Below are 16,695 nucleotides of genomic sequence, written 5' to 3'. Positions count from 1 at the left end.
CCTTGCGGATATGAGCCGAGCACTCTACCACTGAGCCAGCCGTTAAAACCTACGCTAAAAATCTTCCATTCCGAAAGCCGAAAAATTCCGAATTACGAAAAGTGTCTGGTCCCAAGGCTTTCGGATAAAAGGTTGTGCACCTGTACAAACAAACAATAATAGTGCAAAAAGACAAAACCATTGCCCCCAAGTCTATGTAGTTCAGAGCTTATTTGGAGATTGTAGTGTTTAATAGCCTAATGGATGTAGTTCATAAAGAGGAAATAAATACTAAAACTTCTTCTCCCAATAACTAATTCCTTTTCATTTGTTGATAGTCTTGCTGTGTGATCTGAGTGTTTTACATTATATAAAATACATTGGAGGGTGCCAAAGTGTCCCACGGAGTCCAGACCAACTACTGTATCTTCCTTTGATTTTTTTTACCCAAATCCTTCTCACATCACGCTTCTCACTGTCCCACCAATTGTACTCCACCCTCTCCCCACTACATACTAGGAGTAGTTTATAGCAGTTGAATAAGCTACCAACCTACACATTTGTAAATGTGGGAAGAAATCCACAAGGTTATAGGGAGTACATGAAAACTCCACACTGACAGCACCCGAGATCACAGTTGAACATGGGTCACTTGGCTGTGAGGAGACAGCTCCACTGCTTCCAACACTGCCACTCACATTCACACTGCCTCAGTAGCACACCAGGGAAAGATCTTCACAAGGACTTATTCATTGACACACTCAAAACGATTTCAGATGGAGATTAACTGTTGCATCTAGAATTTTCTATTCACCAGTTTATTTCCCTCGTGAATTGTGAGTCAGTGGAATAAACAACCAGTGATAAACAATAGAAATTGGGATGTTTTGCATTTCAAAAACTGGGGCATAAGTGGATTTTCACTCTGCATTCATAGCAGTCTGAACAGTCACAAATAACAGTTTTTCCTTTCCACTAAAGACATTGAACTGGGAAAAAGATTTAAATCCTTTGTCCTAAATAAGCCATGTGTGTGTTGGAGGGAACATTAAGGGTCTTATGCACAAGCTGTTACTCAGTGCCACAAACTTCATAAACACCACTTCTCTTTGTGATGTCCATAAACAAGTCTTGCATCTTGTGTTCATTTAGAGCAGAGTGCTCTTAACTGTTTGAGGAATAATGAAAAAACAAGCCTTATGCTAAATATGGAGGCACAAGGAACAGCAGATGCTGGAATCTTGAGCAAAACACAACAGTCCAGGCAGTATCCGTGGGGGGAAATGGACAGATTCAGAGTCACATAAAGGGTCATAACCCAATATGTCACCTGTCCATTACCTCCACTGAAGGTAAACAAAAGTGCTGGAGAAACTCAGCGGGTGCAGCAGCATCTATAGAGCGAAGGAAATAGGCAACGTTTCGGGCCAAAACCCTTCTTCAGACTGATGTAGGATCGGGGGGAGAAGAAAAGAGAAAGGAAGAGGAGGAACCCGAGGGCTGAGGGAGAGCTGAGAAGGGGAGGAGACAGCAAGGGCTACCGGAAATTGGAGGTCAATGTTTATGCCGCTAGGGTGCAAACTGCCCAAGATGCAAGACTTGTTTATGAGGTGCTACTCCTCCAATTTCCGGTGATGCCCACTCTGTTGAAGTAACTTCCCCTCCCATTCCGAATCCGACCTTTCTGTCCTCGGCCTCCTCCATGGCCAGAGTGGGCACAGTTTGCACCCTAGCGGCATAAACATTGACCTCTAATTTCCTGTAGCCCTTGCTGTCGCCTCCCCTTCTCAGCTCTCCCTCAGCCCTCGGGCTCCTCCTCTTCCTTTCTCCTTTTGTCTCCCCTCCCCGCCTCCGCCCCCCCCACCCTACATCAGTCTGAAGAAGGGTTTCAACCCGAAAAGTTGCCTATTTTCTTCGCTCCATAGATGCTGCTGCATCCACTGAGTTTCTCCAGTGCTTTTGTCTACCTTCGATTTTCCAGCATCTGCAGTGCCTTCTTAAACACATTACCTCCACTGATGCTGCCTGATCAGCTGAATTCCTCCAGCATGTTTTATTTTGCTCAAGATACAAGCACCTGCAGTTCCTTGAGTCTCAAATGTTTTGTGGCCTCTTTTCATGCTGTTTGACTCTGTGACTCTAGGCCCAATGAACATTTAACATTGGAATAATTTCCGAGAGAGAAAAATAACAAGTTTTTGTTTTACAGATTTTGAATGAGATTCAAGTGCCCAATAAGAATTATTATTGCTATAGTCATCAAGGCCCACCTGATAAAATGGGAAATGTACACATCATTGTTGATAATCATGTGGAATCGGTGGCCATTAGGCAATGAAATTGAATTCAAATATATGTATAGTCTTTCTGCAGACTAGATAGCACGTAACAAAAAAGCTTTTCACTGTACCTCAGTACATGCAATAACCCAAACAAAACTAAACTAAACTAAACCAAACTAAATTAAACTAAAGCTAAAAAGAAGACTATGAAGAGGCAATATTGATTAAATGGCACAGTTCTTAACTGAGTGTTGGAAAAGAGAAAGTGAAAGAGGAAAGGCAAATGAATAAAGATTAATTTTCACCTGGGATATGCAGTTAATGGAAGATTCCATTTTGGAGATTTCAGAAGCCTGTAGGTCAAGTAGTCTAAGCACTTTCTCAGCCAGCGTATTGATCTGATAAACTACACCTGCGAGAGATTGGGTGGTGTAGGCCTTGGTTTCCTGAAGAGCCTTTGCCTTGTCTTGAGCCTGCAATAGAAACATATTTGTTTAGGACACCAACTTTCATTTAAGATGGATTTTATGAATGCTGTTCATAAAAAAGAAGAAACTGCAGATGCTGGTTTAAAACAATGATACATACAAAAAGCTGGAGTAACTCAGTGGGTCAGAGAGCTTCTCTGGAGAAAAGGAAGAGGTTACATTTCGGGTCTGAAAGAAAGGTCTCGACACCTATTCCCTTTCTCCAGATATGCCGTTTATGAATGCAGTGTTCACTCCAAATGCTGAGAAATGTTGACGCAAGGAACTGCAGATGCTGGAATCTTGAGCAAAACGCAAAAGTGTTGGAGGAACTCGGCAGATCAGGCAGGGAATGTGGAGGGAATGGATAAGCAATGTTTTGGGTTGTGACCCTTTTTCAGGCAGAGAAATGTTCAAATAAATGTTATTTAATAAATGTACAGAAATCATGGAAAATCCTCTTAGTTAGGTTACACAGAAAAGCTGGAGAAATTATTTGGGGACAAGAAAGGGAAAAGGAGGAGTAGCCGGAAGGCTGGTGGGAGTTGGGAGAAGTCGATGTTCATGCCCCCGGGGTGCAGACTCCCCAAACGGAATATGAGGTGCTGTTCCTCCAAATCATGAAATAATAATCATCAGATCATATTATTAAATAATACATCCGTGGTTTGGAATAGAGCGAGTCGAGTAGATTATACAGAAAATACAACAACATTTCCTCTTAGTTAGCTCATTTGTGCAGATAGCCTGGGACTTTACTCCTACTGCATAAGAAAAGGCAGTTACAGCTCCATTCTGCTCAACATAAATGTGTTCTACTCATAACTTGCTTTTAATTGCACTTATTTTCCATGATATGCACATGGAGTTCAAAGCACAAGTAGGAGTAGGAGACTATGTTGACAAAGCTCTGCCCTTTGACATTCCCCAGGATCTGAGGGGTGTATAACATGAAAGGTATCAATGTGATACTATCGATTTCCATCTCCCTATTTTCCAATAGTAAATCCATTTTAGAGTTTCCCATGAAGGTTCCATGTACGTTAATTGGCTTTTGTAAGTTGCCCCTAGTGTGTAGGATGTGAAACTGGGATAACATGGAACTAGTGTGCAGGTGGTTGCTGGTTGGTGCAGACTTGGTGAGCCAAAGGGCCTGTTTCCACACTGTATTGCTAAACTAAACTAAACTAAACTAAATTACCTCAGAAGGGAAGTAAAACCATCCCTTTAGTCGTTCTACAATCACAACAAGTTAGTCCAGGACCAGATAGGTAACAAAGTCAACTTCCTGTTTTTATAGTATATTACCTTCTTTTGAGTTGGTAATTCCCCAATTTTGGTTGCTGCACATTCTAAAATTCCATCACCTATCACCTTTTATTGACCACTTTTAATCCTTGATGTCCTCTCTACAATATTCACAATATAAACTGCTTCCTGGCTTCAATCGCTTTCAAAGGTTATAGGAGCAGAATTAGGTCATTCAGCCCATGAAGGCTACTCCGCCAATGAATCATGGCTGATCTATCGTTCCCTCTCAACCCCCATTCTCCTGCCTTCTCCCCATAACCCCCCGACACCTCTACTAATCTAGATTCTGTCAATCTGCGCCGTAAAACCACCTAACGACTTGGCCTCCCCAGCCGTCTGTGGCAATGAATTTGATAGATTGACCACCCCATGACTAAAGATATTCCTCATCTCCTTCCTAAAGGTATGTCATTTTATTCTGAGGCTATGGCCCCTAGTCCTGGTTTTCCCAAGATTCAAAGCATTAGTTCTTTTCTGATTCCTATTTCCTTTGATCCGTAAATGGCTCTCATCGCTTAACTATGTAAAAGATAAACACAAAGTGCGGGAGCAACTCAGCTGGTCAGGCAACATCTCTGGAGAAAAGGAACAGATGACGTTTCAGGTTGGAACCCTTCTTCAGCCAGAAAGTAGAGGGTGGTGGGGGAACTAGAGGAAGGAAAATGGAGCACTGCTATCTCTACTTAAATTTAAATTGTACTGTCCCTCCATGGCCACCGGGGTCAAATGGAGCATTTCTGTACACTTACAATGTGGTGTGCCTCACCTTATATCCTTTCTGCAACCTCAGCAATATTATCCTCCCCAACCACAGCTCCCCCTAGCACCATGGTTCCAGTCATTTCTAAGCACAATACTGCAAGCTCGTATCTCATAATCTCCTCAAGTATCTGATGAACCCGGAACTGGAAGCCAGCATTAATATTCACAATGGTTGGCAATATAATGACAGGTTATATAAACTAACAAAGGATAGAGTTAAGTAAATTATGACAAGATATCCCTGTCCTTTAATACATTTAAAATACATTTTGGCAAGGACATGGAAAGGAAAGGTTTAGAGGGATATGGGACAATTGTAGGCAAATGGGACCAGCTTAGATGGGGATCTTGGGTTGTCATTCCGAGTTACAACTCATTAACATTTCTACTGAAACAATTGAAATTTTCACAAATGTATTTCATTTGGAATTTCACTTTTAAATTTAATACAAGCATTTAGAAACGTATTAGTTGCCACGGGGCAACCAGTCAAAGCATGTAAAGTATGTAATTTATCTGTCAATAATCATGCAGTTGAGGCAAGTTGTTCCCTTGTAAGATAACACAAGCCATCTTTCCAGTTTGAGTCATGCTATTTGTCAATGTATCGATGAAGCACACTCTAAGCCGTTTTTATTAATAACACACACATTTACTCCAATAAAGTAGATTCAAATTGGAAAAAGAGAAGAAAGATGCATTTTGCAAAACTGGGACATGCAAACAAAGTCATTTGAGCCTCATTCTTTTGGTCTCACTCTGACTCGACACTTGATGTTTTGCAACACACTTCATATTCCAACAATGCAGTTTTTGTTTCATATATATAACATTGAAATAAATAACTGAAAAGGCAAATAAGAAAACTAGAGATTCTTACCCAGTATGTTCCATGGATGGTGTCATATTTGTTCCTTTTTTTAATGAAAGTATAATGGATTCGATATTAATCTCTTTGTGCCTTTCAAAAATTATGAATGTTGATGTTGGCTTCAAATTCTGGACTCATTAGAACCCCTTTGTGAAGGCAGTGGAGGAAGGCTCATTAACTTTAATTCCCAACCCTCTAGGATATGGGGTAGACACAAAATGCTGGAGTAACTCAGTGGGACATGCAGCATCTCTGGAGAGAAGAAATGGGTGATGTTTCAGGTCGAGACCCTTCTTCAGACTGAAGAAGGATCTCGACTTGAAATGTCACCCATTCCTTCTCTCCGGAAATGCTGCCTATTCCACTGAGTTATTCCAGCATTTTGTGTCTATCTTCAGTTCAAGCCAGCATCTGCAGTTCCTATTCATACTTCTAATATATGGAGTTGGTCTGCGATGATCATGGGGGTTCAGAGAGATGATAGTGGATGGGCAACTAGTTGCAAGGGATGACTGGAGGAAGGAGTCACAGGGAGACATTTGACAGAGAGAGTGGTGGACTCAGACCAGTCCAGTCCATCACTGGCAAAGCCCTTCATTCCATCAAAAGTATCTACATGATGTACTACCTGAAGAAGGCAGCCTTTATCATCAAGGATCTCCACCATCTGGGCCATTCCTTCTTCTTACTGCTACCATTAAGCAGGAGGTACAGAAGCCTGAAATCCCCTACCACCAGGCTTAGGAACATCTACTTACCTATAACCACCAGGTTTGAACATAACATACCTTCTCTTGCACTACCATGGAGTTGTTTCCGAATTGTATTTTGCACAAATATCTAGTTTTCCTTTCCTTTTCACTGTCTTGGAGAACTTATGTGTGAGTTATGTAAAAATGTACGTTTTTGTGTGTTAACTGTCTGTGGCGCTACTGCAAGCCAGATCTTCATTGTACATGTACCTCACTTTACCTGTGGTTATGCCAATAAACTTGACTTGACTTGACTCAGATCAACAGTGGCAAGCAGAGATGTAGGCAGTCAATAACAAAGAAAACCTAAAGAGGATGAACACGTTGGCACTCTGACACAGTGGCGCAGTTGGTATAGATGCTGCCTCACAGTGCCAGTGATCCTAGTTTGATCCTGACCTTGGGGGCTGGCTGTGTGGCGTTTGTATGTTCTCCCTGTGACCACCTGGGATTCCTCCGAGTGCTCCGGTTTCCTCCCACATCCTAAAGACATATAGGTTTGTAGGTTAATTGGTCTCTTTAAATTTCCCCTGGAGTGCAGGGAGTGGATGCGAAAAGGGCATAAGATAGAACTAATGTGAATGGGTGATTGATGGTCAGTGTGGATTCTATGGACTGAAGGGCCTTTTTCCATGCTGCATCTTTCAAACAATCAAAAAACGTTAGATCTGGGCAGTAACGTGTAAGATTAGGCCCTTTAAAATACATCAAAGCAGGTCTCAATCATCTGTGCGGATGAATATTATTTAATATTTTATTATTCTGAGCCCATGATATTTGTTGGCCTCTTACATATTGTTCAGTTTGTGCAGTGATATCAGAACAAGAATTTCATGTCACAGGGTATGTACACTGCCCTAGTGTATGTGTGTGTTGTATACACAGAGGATTTGATGCTCATTTCTGGAAATTTTCCATTGAATCACAACATATCACATTGGGTTTTTAAATTCTATCACAGAGACCCCAATAATATTGCCCTACATTTAGAAATTTCAATATTATGGAGTTTTTGATTGAACGGGAAAACTTGATACCAATACAAAATAGTTTTTTTCTAATCTTGTGGTTTTCATGGCCACTAGTGGGTCTGATATTATTTGTATAAAATTACAACAACAGGAAATCAAAGAAGGTGTTGAAACATAACATTTGATTTGTTAAGATTTGAGCTGCCTGGGTACAGATTTACTTTGTTGCAAAGTTAACAATTGCTCATTAATGCAAACAAATAAAATAATCCATGCCGACATCTACACATAACTTTAAATTATGTCAATGTAAAGTTGATCCATTCATGGTACAATCCCCAATTGAAAAGTCTGTTTGTTAATTAAAGGATTAGCACTGACTATAATACATCACTATTCAGCTCATTAGTTCCCGTCAGATACGGAGCGACTCAATACAGACTTAAAGGGCCTGTCCCACCTAGCGATTTTTTCGGCAGCTGCCGGCTTCATATCAGTGTCGCCAAAAGATTTTGAACATTTCAAAATCCAGCAGCGACAAAAAAAATGTTGTGACACTTGAAAAAACACCGCGGATCAATACGTCATCATGCCGCAATTATTCGGTGACCTGATATGGCAGTCAATGATGCCAGCAGTCGCCGAAAAAATCAGCAAGTGGGACAGGCCCTTCACTGACGGCTGCAAGAGTCAAAAGTCAAGTCAAGAATTGTCATATGTACGAAGAATGGAACTCTCAAATTCTTACTTGTAGCAGCATATCAGCCCTGTAAATATAATACACATAGATAACATAGAACAAACTAAAATTCAATAAAGTAATAACTCCAATATCAAAGTCCTTAATGTAATCAAAGACAGTCCATAGTTATCATCATTACATTTTTGCATATCTTTCATTCATTTGTTCGACATCTCCCCGTATCACTATTTCTCTCATTTGCTTTTCCCCTGACTCTCAGTCTGAAGAAGGGTCTCGACCTGAAACGTCACCTATTCCCTTTCTCCAGAGATGCTGTCTGACCCGCTGAGTTACTCCAGCTTTTTGTGCCTATCCTTAGATCATAGTTGAGATGAGCAGAAGTTAGGGTGGTGACATTTAAGAGGCTTTGTATCCAAAAGCTTCATGGTTGTTGGGAAGAAGCTATTACAGAAACCTTTCAAAGCACCCACATTTGAGCTCTATAATTTCGAATAATTGGTGTTCCAGCATATTTTGTGCTTTATTTTGTAACCAGATAATGATGCTTCTTATATTCATATTGCCTCTGAACCCATCTTTTATTATTTTAAGGTATTAACTTTTTTCCCTTGCACCGTCATTCTTCATTTAATTTCTCCTACCGCATACTCTGGCACAGCCCACCCTTGTTGCTCTCTCTTTTCCTTTCTAAACATTTTTAGCTCCAGTTTTACCCAGCTCTTTTGAAAGCTTGTTGACTTGGAACATGACCCCAAGCATTTCTTGTTGGTATTTAACAATGAAGTTAGTGCAGATAATAAATCACTCAGAACCAATAAAAATAAAAATAAATTATTCGTTAGATGACATACCTTTTTATAAAACTATAGCATATTTAAAGTAAATGGAGAATTAATTACGATACAATGGCATTTAAGAGGCTTTCAGATAGGCACATGTATATGCGTGGAATGGAGGGATATGGATCATGTGCAGGCAGATGAGATATGTTAATGTTGGCATCAAGTATGGCACTTTGGATAGAGTGGATGTGGAGAGGATGTTTCCACTAATGGGAGAGTAGGTCCAGAGGTCATAGCCACAGAATTAAAGGACATTCTTTAGGTAGGAGATGAGCAAGATCAAGATTCAATTTAAGTGTCACGTGTACCAATTAAGGTACAGTGAAATTTGAGTTACCATACAGCCATACTAAGTGGAAAAACAACAATACACATAGCCACATAAAATAAAATTTAACATAAACATCCACCACAGTGGAATCCACATTCCTCACTGTGATGGAAGGTAATAGAGTTCAATCATCTTCCTCCTTTGTTCACCCATGGTCGGGGCTTCTGAACCCTCCGCATTCGCTGCTGATGACGGTCCGATGTCCGAGCCCTCTCGTCGGGATGATCGAAACTCTGGCGTCGGGACGGATTGGATGATCGAAACTCGATAACCATATAACTATATAATAATTACAGCACGGAAACAGGCCATCTCGGCCCTTCTAGTCCGTGCCGAACACATATTCTCCCCTAGTCCCATCTACCTGCACTCAGACCATAACCCTCCATTCCTTTCCCATCCATATAACTATCCAATTTATCTTTAAATGATAAAATCAAACCTGCCTCCACCACCTTCACTGGAAGCTCATTCCACACAGCTACCACTCTCTGAGTAAAAATGTTCCCCCTCATGTTACCCCTAAACTTTTGTCCCTTAATTCTCAAGTCATGTCCTCTTGTTTGAATCTTCCCTACTGTCAGTGGGAAAAGCTTATCCACGTCAATTCTGTCTATCCCTCTCATCATTTTAAAGACCTCTATCAAGTCCCTCCTTAACCTTCTGCGCTCCAAAGAATAAAGACCTAACTTGTTCAACCTTTCTCTGTAACTTAGTTGCTGAAACCCAGGCAACATTCTAGTAAATCTCCTCTGTACTCTCTCTATTTTGGTGACACCCTTCCTATAATTAGGCGACCAAAATTGTACACCATACTCCAGAATTGGCCTCACCAATGCATTGTACAATTTTAACATTACATCCCAACTTCTATACTCAATGCTCTGATTTATAAAGGCCAGCACACCAAAAGCTTTCTTTACCACCCTATCTACATGAGATTCCACCTTCAGGGAACTGTGCACAGTTATTCCTAGATCCCTCTGTTCAGCATGGAGCTCCCGAGTTGGCCTCTTCTTACCGGAGACCGCTGGCTTCACGGTGTTAAAGTCCACAGGCCCGGCGGTCGGAGCTCCCCACAATCCTTGGCAAAGGATCGCAACTCCCGATGATAAAGTCCGCGCCGCACCTGCTGCTGGAAGTGCCGGGCCGGTCTTCAGGAAAGGCCACACCACCAGGAATTTCTTTAATCAGAGGGTGGTGAATCTGTGGGATTCATTGCCACAGAAGGCTGTGGAGCCCATGTCAATGGATATTTTTAAGGCAGAAATAGATAGATTCTTGATTAATATGGGTGTCAGGGATTATGGGGTGAAGGCAGGAGAATGGGGTTAGGAGGGCGAGATAAATCAGCCATGATTGAATGGCGAAGTAGACTTGATAGGCCAAATGGCCTAATTCTGCTCCTATCAATTGTGAACCTATGGACATGAACTTATTGTGGGCCGAAAGGCCTGTTTCTGTGCTGTACTGTGTAATGTTCTATGTAAATGTTATGAATAACATTTCTTATTTAATTCCATTTGCTCTGAAATAGCAACCTTGCAATTGACTATTAGCAAAAATGTTGACATTTGCACTTCTACCAATTACATCCTAAAACGGAACTCATCAAATGCTGATAAATGAGTGGGAAAGGGAGCTTCGAACTTCTGCTAACTTTCTGATTTCTGAGCACCAAGCAAGGGTTCATCTCTGGTCATATCACACTTTTTTTTTTAATGTTGTAGGCAATATTTCAAAAGCATTACTGCAGAATTTTGAAGAACTGTGTTTCTTTCCCCCCAGCTAATTTTCACACATTAATTCAATTTTCTCTGGCAACCTCAATTTCCTGAGATCATTGTTAGAAGTGAGGAAGTTGAATTACTTCTGTGTTTCGCCACAATTGCAATAATTTATGCCCCACTGGTTTCTTGAAAAACTTCTGTGGGAGAAAAATGCCATTAAAATATGAATTTTTAAGAAACAATGTCCCTACCAGACTGAAATGACTTCTATAATGGTGCAATCTAACCATTACATGCAGCACCATTACAGCAAACTTTACGGCAATACCTTTTATTTGGTACTCAAACATTCACTTCATCCTAAACCACGACCTTTTAATGCTCTGGGCACTTCTGCCAACTATTATAATCCAATGAGCAGTGAATTAATTTGCCATGTATATTCATTAGCTGCAGATATTGAGATGCAAAGCACACAGTCGTACGGAAACTAGAAGTGTGCTGAGAATTGCCAACCTTGCAAGCAGTGCACTCCAGTGCAAAAGAAGGTAGATTAGTACACAAGTCTGCAAGCACTGTTTTAAATTCTCACAGCAAACCTTGCCAAACACTTCCAGTTCTCCGAGTGAGTAAATAATTTCTGACAGCGTCCAGTAAATACATCACAAAAAAGTAACTGTCAATTTTTCATTCAGGTTCCATCTTTCAAATGTATGCTCGAAATATTGTTTTTTCATTTTGTCAGCTTAAGAGTTTTTGAAAACAGACTTTCAAACCAGAATAGTAATTTGTGATACCTTTTAGAGAACTGCATGACTGTAAGGTAATAGCAAAGTTAATGTAGAACTAGAGGCTACTGATATGCAGGAGCTGATGAACGATGCTGTGGTGAATATACTGCAGCTGTAGTTAAGGCTGGCATCATTACAAATGGTGCATTAAATTAATTCACATACCTGTACATAGTTATCTTCACAGTGTTCTGCTACCTGCTGGAGTTTTGTGTAGTTTTCCACCAGAACTTGTCTATCGGCTGGGATATCTTGTTGAAGTAACTTCTGAATTTCTGCCATTTTGCAGCCTGACTGTTTCATTTCCTTCTTACAGTGAGTGCTCGGGTTTTAAAGTTGAGGTTTTACCCCAGTCTCTGCCTATTTATTGCGTTCTTCAATCAGCAGCATTGTGGGTATGCTTTGCATCAACAAAAAAATTGCAGTGTATATAAAAGCATTGTTCATTTAAAGAAGTAATGTCCGATATTTTTAGAGAAGTTTCAACTTCAAACAAAAATGGTATTAAAGCTAAATGTACAAAATATGGAATATCTGTATTAAGGGGTGAAGAATTATTATTTAAACCCCGATACAATCTTGTTAAAGTTTATTCTTTGTATATTGCATCTCATTTTAAAGTAGAAGATAAACAATTTATTTCTCCATTTTCATGTCACTCACAGTCAGTTTCCCAGGGTAGAGGATTGGCGGTCATAGGCTTAAGATGAGAGGGGAGAGATTTGAGTGGAACGTCAAGGGCAACTATTTATTCCGATGCTAGTGGCAATCCATAATGAGAGGAAGCTATAGGAGCTGATACAGTTACAATTTAAAAAAAGGCATTTGGACAGATATATGGATTGGAAGGGTTTCGAGGACTATGTGCCATATGCAGGTAGATGGGAGCAATCCAGAATGCCACCTTGGACTGCATGAACAAGTTGGACTGTAGGGCCCATTACCATGCTGTGAAGCTCTGTGACTTTATGTCAAATAAGAGTATTTACCTATTTAAGCGGAAGAGAAATAAGGTACTTAGATCCTATCCAATCAAACATTTGGTGGGTCCCACCAATTGAGAGCGGAAACTTTGCGGCCTCTAGGGACACCGCATTGATGGCAGCCTCTGCCTACAGTGTTTTTCAATCTTTTTTTTAAAGTGTGATTTGGAGGATTCTTTAGTTTTTCTATGTGGGGGAGGGGGGTAGAGTAAGGTGGAAACCGTTTTCTCAGTCATTTCCCGGCGCGGATGTGACTATTCTCTGAGTCGTGTGTCCTCGCCCCTTCACGTCCTACCAACTGGATTGGCGCGGCCTTTCCTGCCGGGGACCGGACCAAAGCTTCAGCGGCGGCGGCGCAACACTGGATTCACCGCGGAGAGGGCGATGCCTACCTGGTTCGCCGTTTGAAGCTCCGGAGTGCTGGGCCTGCTGCTTCAACATCTCGGAGCTGGGGTTTGGAGAGCTCCCAGCAGGGGCAGCACTGACCAACATCAGGGAGTCCTGGGACCCTTTGCCGGGGGTCGCCAGCGTTGAATCTCCGCCCAGCGTGGCCCGTGGACTTCGGGAGCCGCAGACTCCGGTAGGAAGTGGCCGATTCAGATGTCCAAGCCATTGAGGTGGTTCTCCCGTTCCGATGTCGGAGTTCCATCATCCTGGTGTGGGGGCCTTAACATTGGGCCGCCTGTGGCGGCGACTGCGAGGGGTTTGGGAGCCCCCCGACCACGGGTGAACAACGGAGAAGGATGACTGAATTTCAGAGCCTTCCCTCACGGTGGGAAATTTTGATTCCGCTGTGTGGGGGTGTCTGTGTTAAAGTCTATCGTGTTCTCAGCTCCTTATTATTCGTATGGCTGTATGGTGACAACACATTTCACTGTACCAATTGGTACATGTGACAAATAAATGTATCTTGTATCTTATATCTTGTATCTTGAGTGAGATTTCAGTGTCTGCAATTCATTCCTGTTAGAAAACAAATTTTCACGTATATCCATACAAATTTGATCAAATCTTTTGCATTTACCAATATGTTTGTTCCTTAAGTGATCTACCAAATAAGAAATGGCCGGAAGCAGCATTCAACAATTCACAGTATATAGAAGTCATGAGTGAATTAGATAAATTATTCTGGAGATGATAGAGTCTGTAGATGGTGAAATCCGGAGCAAAAAACAATCTGCTGGAGGAACTCAGCAGGTCAAGAACCAAAAAGATGGTAGGAACTTTTGGTTGAGACCCTACATCAGGACAGTTGGTTTGAACCAGAGAAACAATTCTGCTTGTTTCCAACACACATGATTTGGATACTCGCCCTTTCATTTTTCCAAGCTGTTTGCTAACACTCAAGACCCTGACTGATGATAAAGGACTGTGTGGATGATTTCATGTGGAGATGTGACTGCTATGTTACACAGAATATACAGCATAGAACCAGGCCAATCAGCACATCAGGTCTATGCCAACATTCATGTTAAATTCACCAAAATTTGAATTGGGAATCCCTTTATCTACAATCAAATGTTATTTCTCTGATCAGTACTCACAGACACTGAATATTGGATAGGGATACCATTCTTTGTACACAGAAAATGTTATATATTTAATACTTGCATGTTTTGAATTGCAGTAAAACTCTAATAATCTGGAACCCTTGGGACGTTGGTTGTGCCAGACTAGCAGATTTTTCCAGTCTATTGAATGTTACTTTTTGAACAAACACATTTTTATTCAATTGTTTTCACATATTACACAACAGTACAACAAACCTTCGAGTGTACCAGAAGCTTCTCAAGCTTCTCAAGTTTGCGGACGACACAACCCTGATTGGACTGATCCAGAATGGGGAGAAATCTGCCTACAGACATTAAGTGACACAGCTTGTGTCCTGGTGCTATCGCGGCAACCAGGAGTGCAATGCTCTTAAAACAGTGGAATTGATTGTAGACTTTAGGAGAGCTCCCCCTCCTCCCACTCATCATCAACAGGACTACAGTCACAACTGTCATTTAAGTTCCTCGGAACAGTCATCTCCAGAGACCTTAAATGGGAGGCCACCATCGACTCCACAGTCAAAAAGGCCCAACAGAGGATGTACTTCCTGCGGCAGCTGAGAAATGGACCAGGCAATGATGGTACAGTTTTACACTACCATCATAGAGTCTGTCCTCATCTTCTCCATCATGGGTATGGTTTGGCTCAGGCACCAACATGACATCCGGAGGCTACAGCGCATCATTCGATCAGCCGAGAAAGTTGTTGGCTGCAAACATCCCCCCATTGCAAGGGCCATCTCTGACCCATCTCACCCTGGTCACAACATTTTTGAAGTACTTCCCTCTGGGAGGTGTCTCTGGACTATCAAAGCTGCTACAGCCAGACATAAAAACAGCTTCTTCCTACTCAACAGCCAAAAGACTGTAGCCTCTTTTTACTCTGGTACTTTATTTTCACATGTTTAAATTATAATGTTTTATTTTTAATTGTCTGCTGTACATCGTGTTTTTTACCATGAGTGAGCAAAGCACCAAGGCAAATTCCTTGTATGTGTACATACTTGGCCAATACATTTATTCTGACTTCTGAAATATCCAAGTACTCTGGTCCCGCCAAATGTCCCATTGTTCCTCACCTCTGGCATCCTAGATGATACTGCCAGTGCCAGCGACACATTCAGCCCACAGTCCTGACCCCAGCCTAAACCATGTTCTTGACCCTGACCATGGTCCTGCATTCAGCATGTACTCTGGACCCAGGGTAGAAGATTCTAAAACTAGAGGACATATGCTTAAGGTGAGGGGGGCAACTTTTTCAATTAGCAGGTAGTCCACATAATGGCTAGTGAGAAATACTATTTCTAGATCTTTAAGATTTCCAAGCAATTAATGCCACATTATTGGAATCATATTGTTTTCTCATTTTGACTTGAGGGTGTCTTGCAAAGATAATTCTGTTGTTAAAATATTTCCTTTTTTCTGGTAAAAACATAAAGCTATAAGGCATTAAACATAATCTGTTGTTTAGTTATCCAAAGATAACATTGATTCCTAAATGTGGGTAAATTGGCTCAACTCAACCTTAAGTAGAGCCTAGAATATAAAGCATAGAACAGTGCACCACGTGAACGGACCATTCGGCCCTCAATGTTTGTGCCCACATGATGTCAAGTTAAACTGATCTCATCTGACCCTACTTGATCCATATACCTCTATTCCATGCACTTCCTTGTGCCTTCCTAAAAGCCCCGCAAGCACCATTGCCATATCTGCCTCCACCACCACCCCTGGTCGTGCATTCCATGCCCCCACAACTCTCTGTATAGATAAACTTCCCCCGCACATCTCCTTTAAATTTCCCCCTCTCACCTTATAGCTATGCTCTCTAAAGTTGGGCACTTCCACCCTGGGAAAAAGGTTCTGACTGTCCACCATATCTATGCCTCTCATAAATTTATATACTTCTATCAAGCCTCCCCTCAACCTCTGATCTTCCAGAGAATGCCTTGTACTACAAATAAAAATTAAGAAAGACATTTCCATTACCAATCCACCAGAAAAATAAATAGTTTCTCCTTCCTCTTTAAAGCATCATGAGATATTTTCAATATTACAAAATACTGCTTATATATTAACCCCAAATCATTGTTTCATTTTGCAGCCAAGGTTCTAGCCAGATAGAACACAAAATGTCACTGACAGCAGCAAGAGGTTACGCAATAAATTCAACTCCCACAACCGCCCATACACTCCGTTCTCTAACATAGCGGCCTCATGCTCCCACACCCACATCCTGTATGATTATCAAACAAAATTTGTAGACTTCGCAATGAAATGTTCTGCCACTAAAGGTCTATGATGAGGATTCAGAGTTATTGAAATAAATCATAGAAGAATACACCTCCTAGAGACTCTATTCTGCCCATC

At 41.3% G+C, this 16,695-nt stretch overlaps 1 protein-coding gene across 4 annotated transcripts in view; it reads right to left on the bottom strand.

The window, feature by feature from the left end:
* The window catches only part of LOC129710318 (abl interactor 1-like), a 63,023-nt gene that overhangs the window by 32,029 nt on the left and 14,299 nt on the right, over nt 1-16,695 (bottom strand). For 3 of the 4 annotated variants that reach the window (XM_055657227.1, XM_055657224.1, XM_055657225.1), the window contains exons 1-2: nt 11,958-12,134; nt 2,567-2,734 (exon numbers count right to left, since the gene is read on the bottom strand). In XM_055657227.1, coding sequence (XP_055513202.1) covers nt 2,567-2,734; nt 11,958-12,095 — 306 coding nt within the window. In that variant the 5' untranslated portion in view covers nt 12,096-12,134. Of the gene's footprint in view, nt 1-2,566; nt 2,735-11,957; nt 12,135-16,695 lie in introns of those variants that run through there. The other variant, XM_055657228.1, reaches the window with a different exon arrangement.

Source organism: Leucoraja erinacea, chromosome 27 (genome assembly GCF_028641065.1).
Source record: "Leucoraja erinacea ecotype New England chromosome 27, Leri_hhj_1, whole genome shotgun sequence".
NCBI classification, from domain to species: domain Eukaryota; kingdom Metazoa; phylum Chordata; class Chondrichthyes; order Rajiformes; family Rajidae; genus Leucoraja; species Leucoraja erinaceus.
Note: the sequence above shows the minus strand (reverse complement) of the source record. Positions and strands in the feature narration are given on the sequence as shown.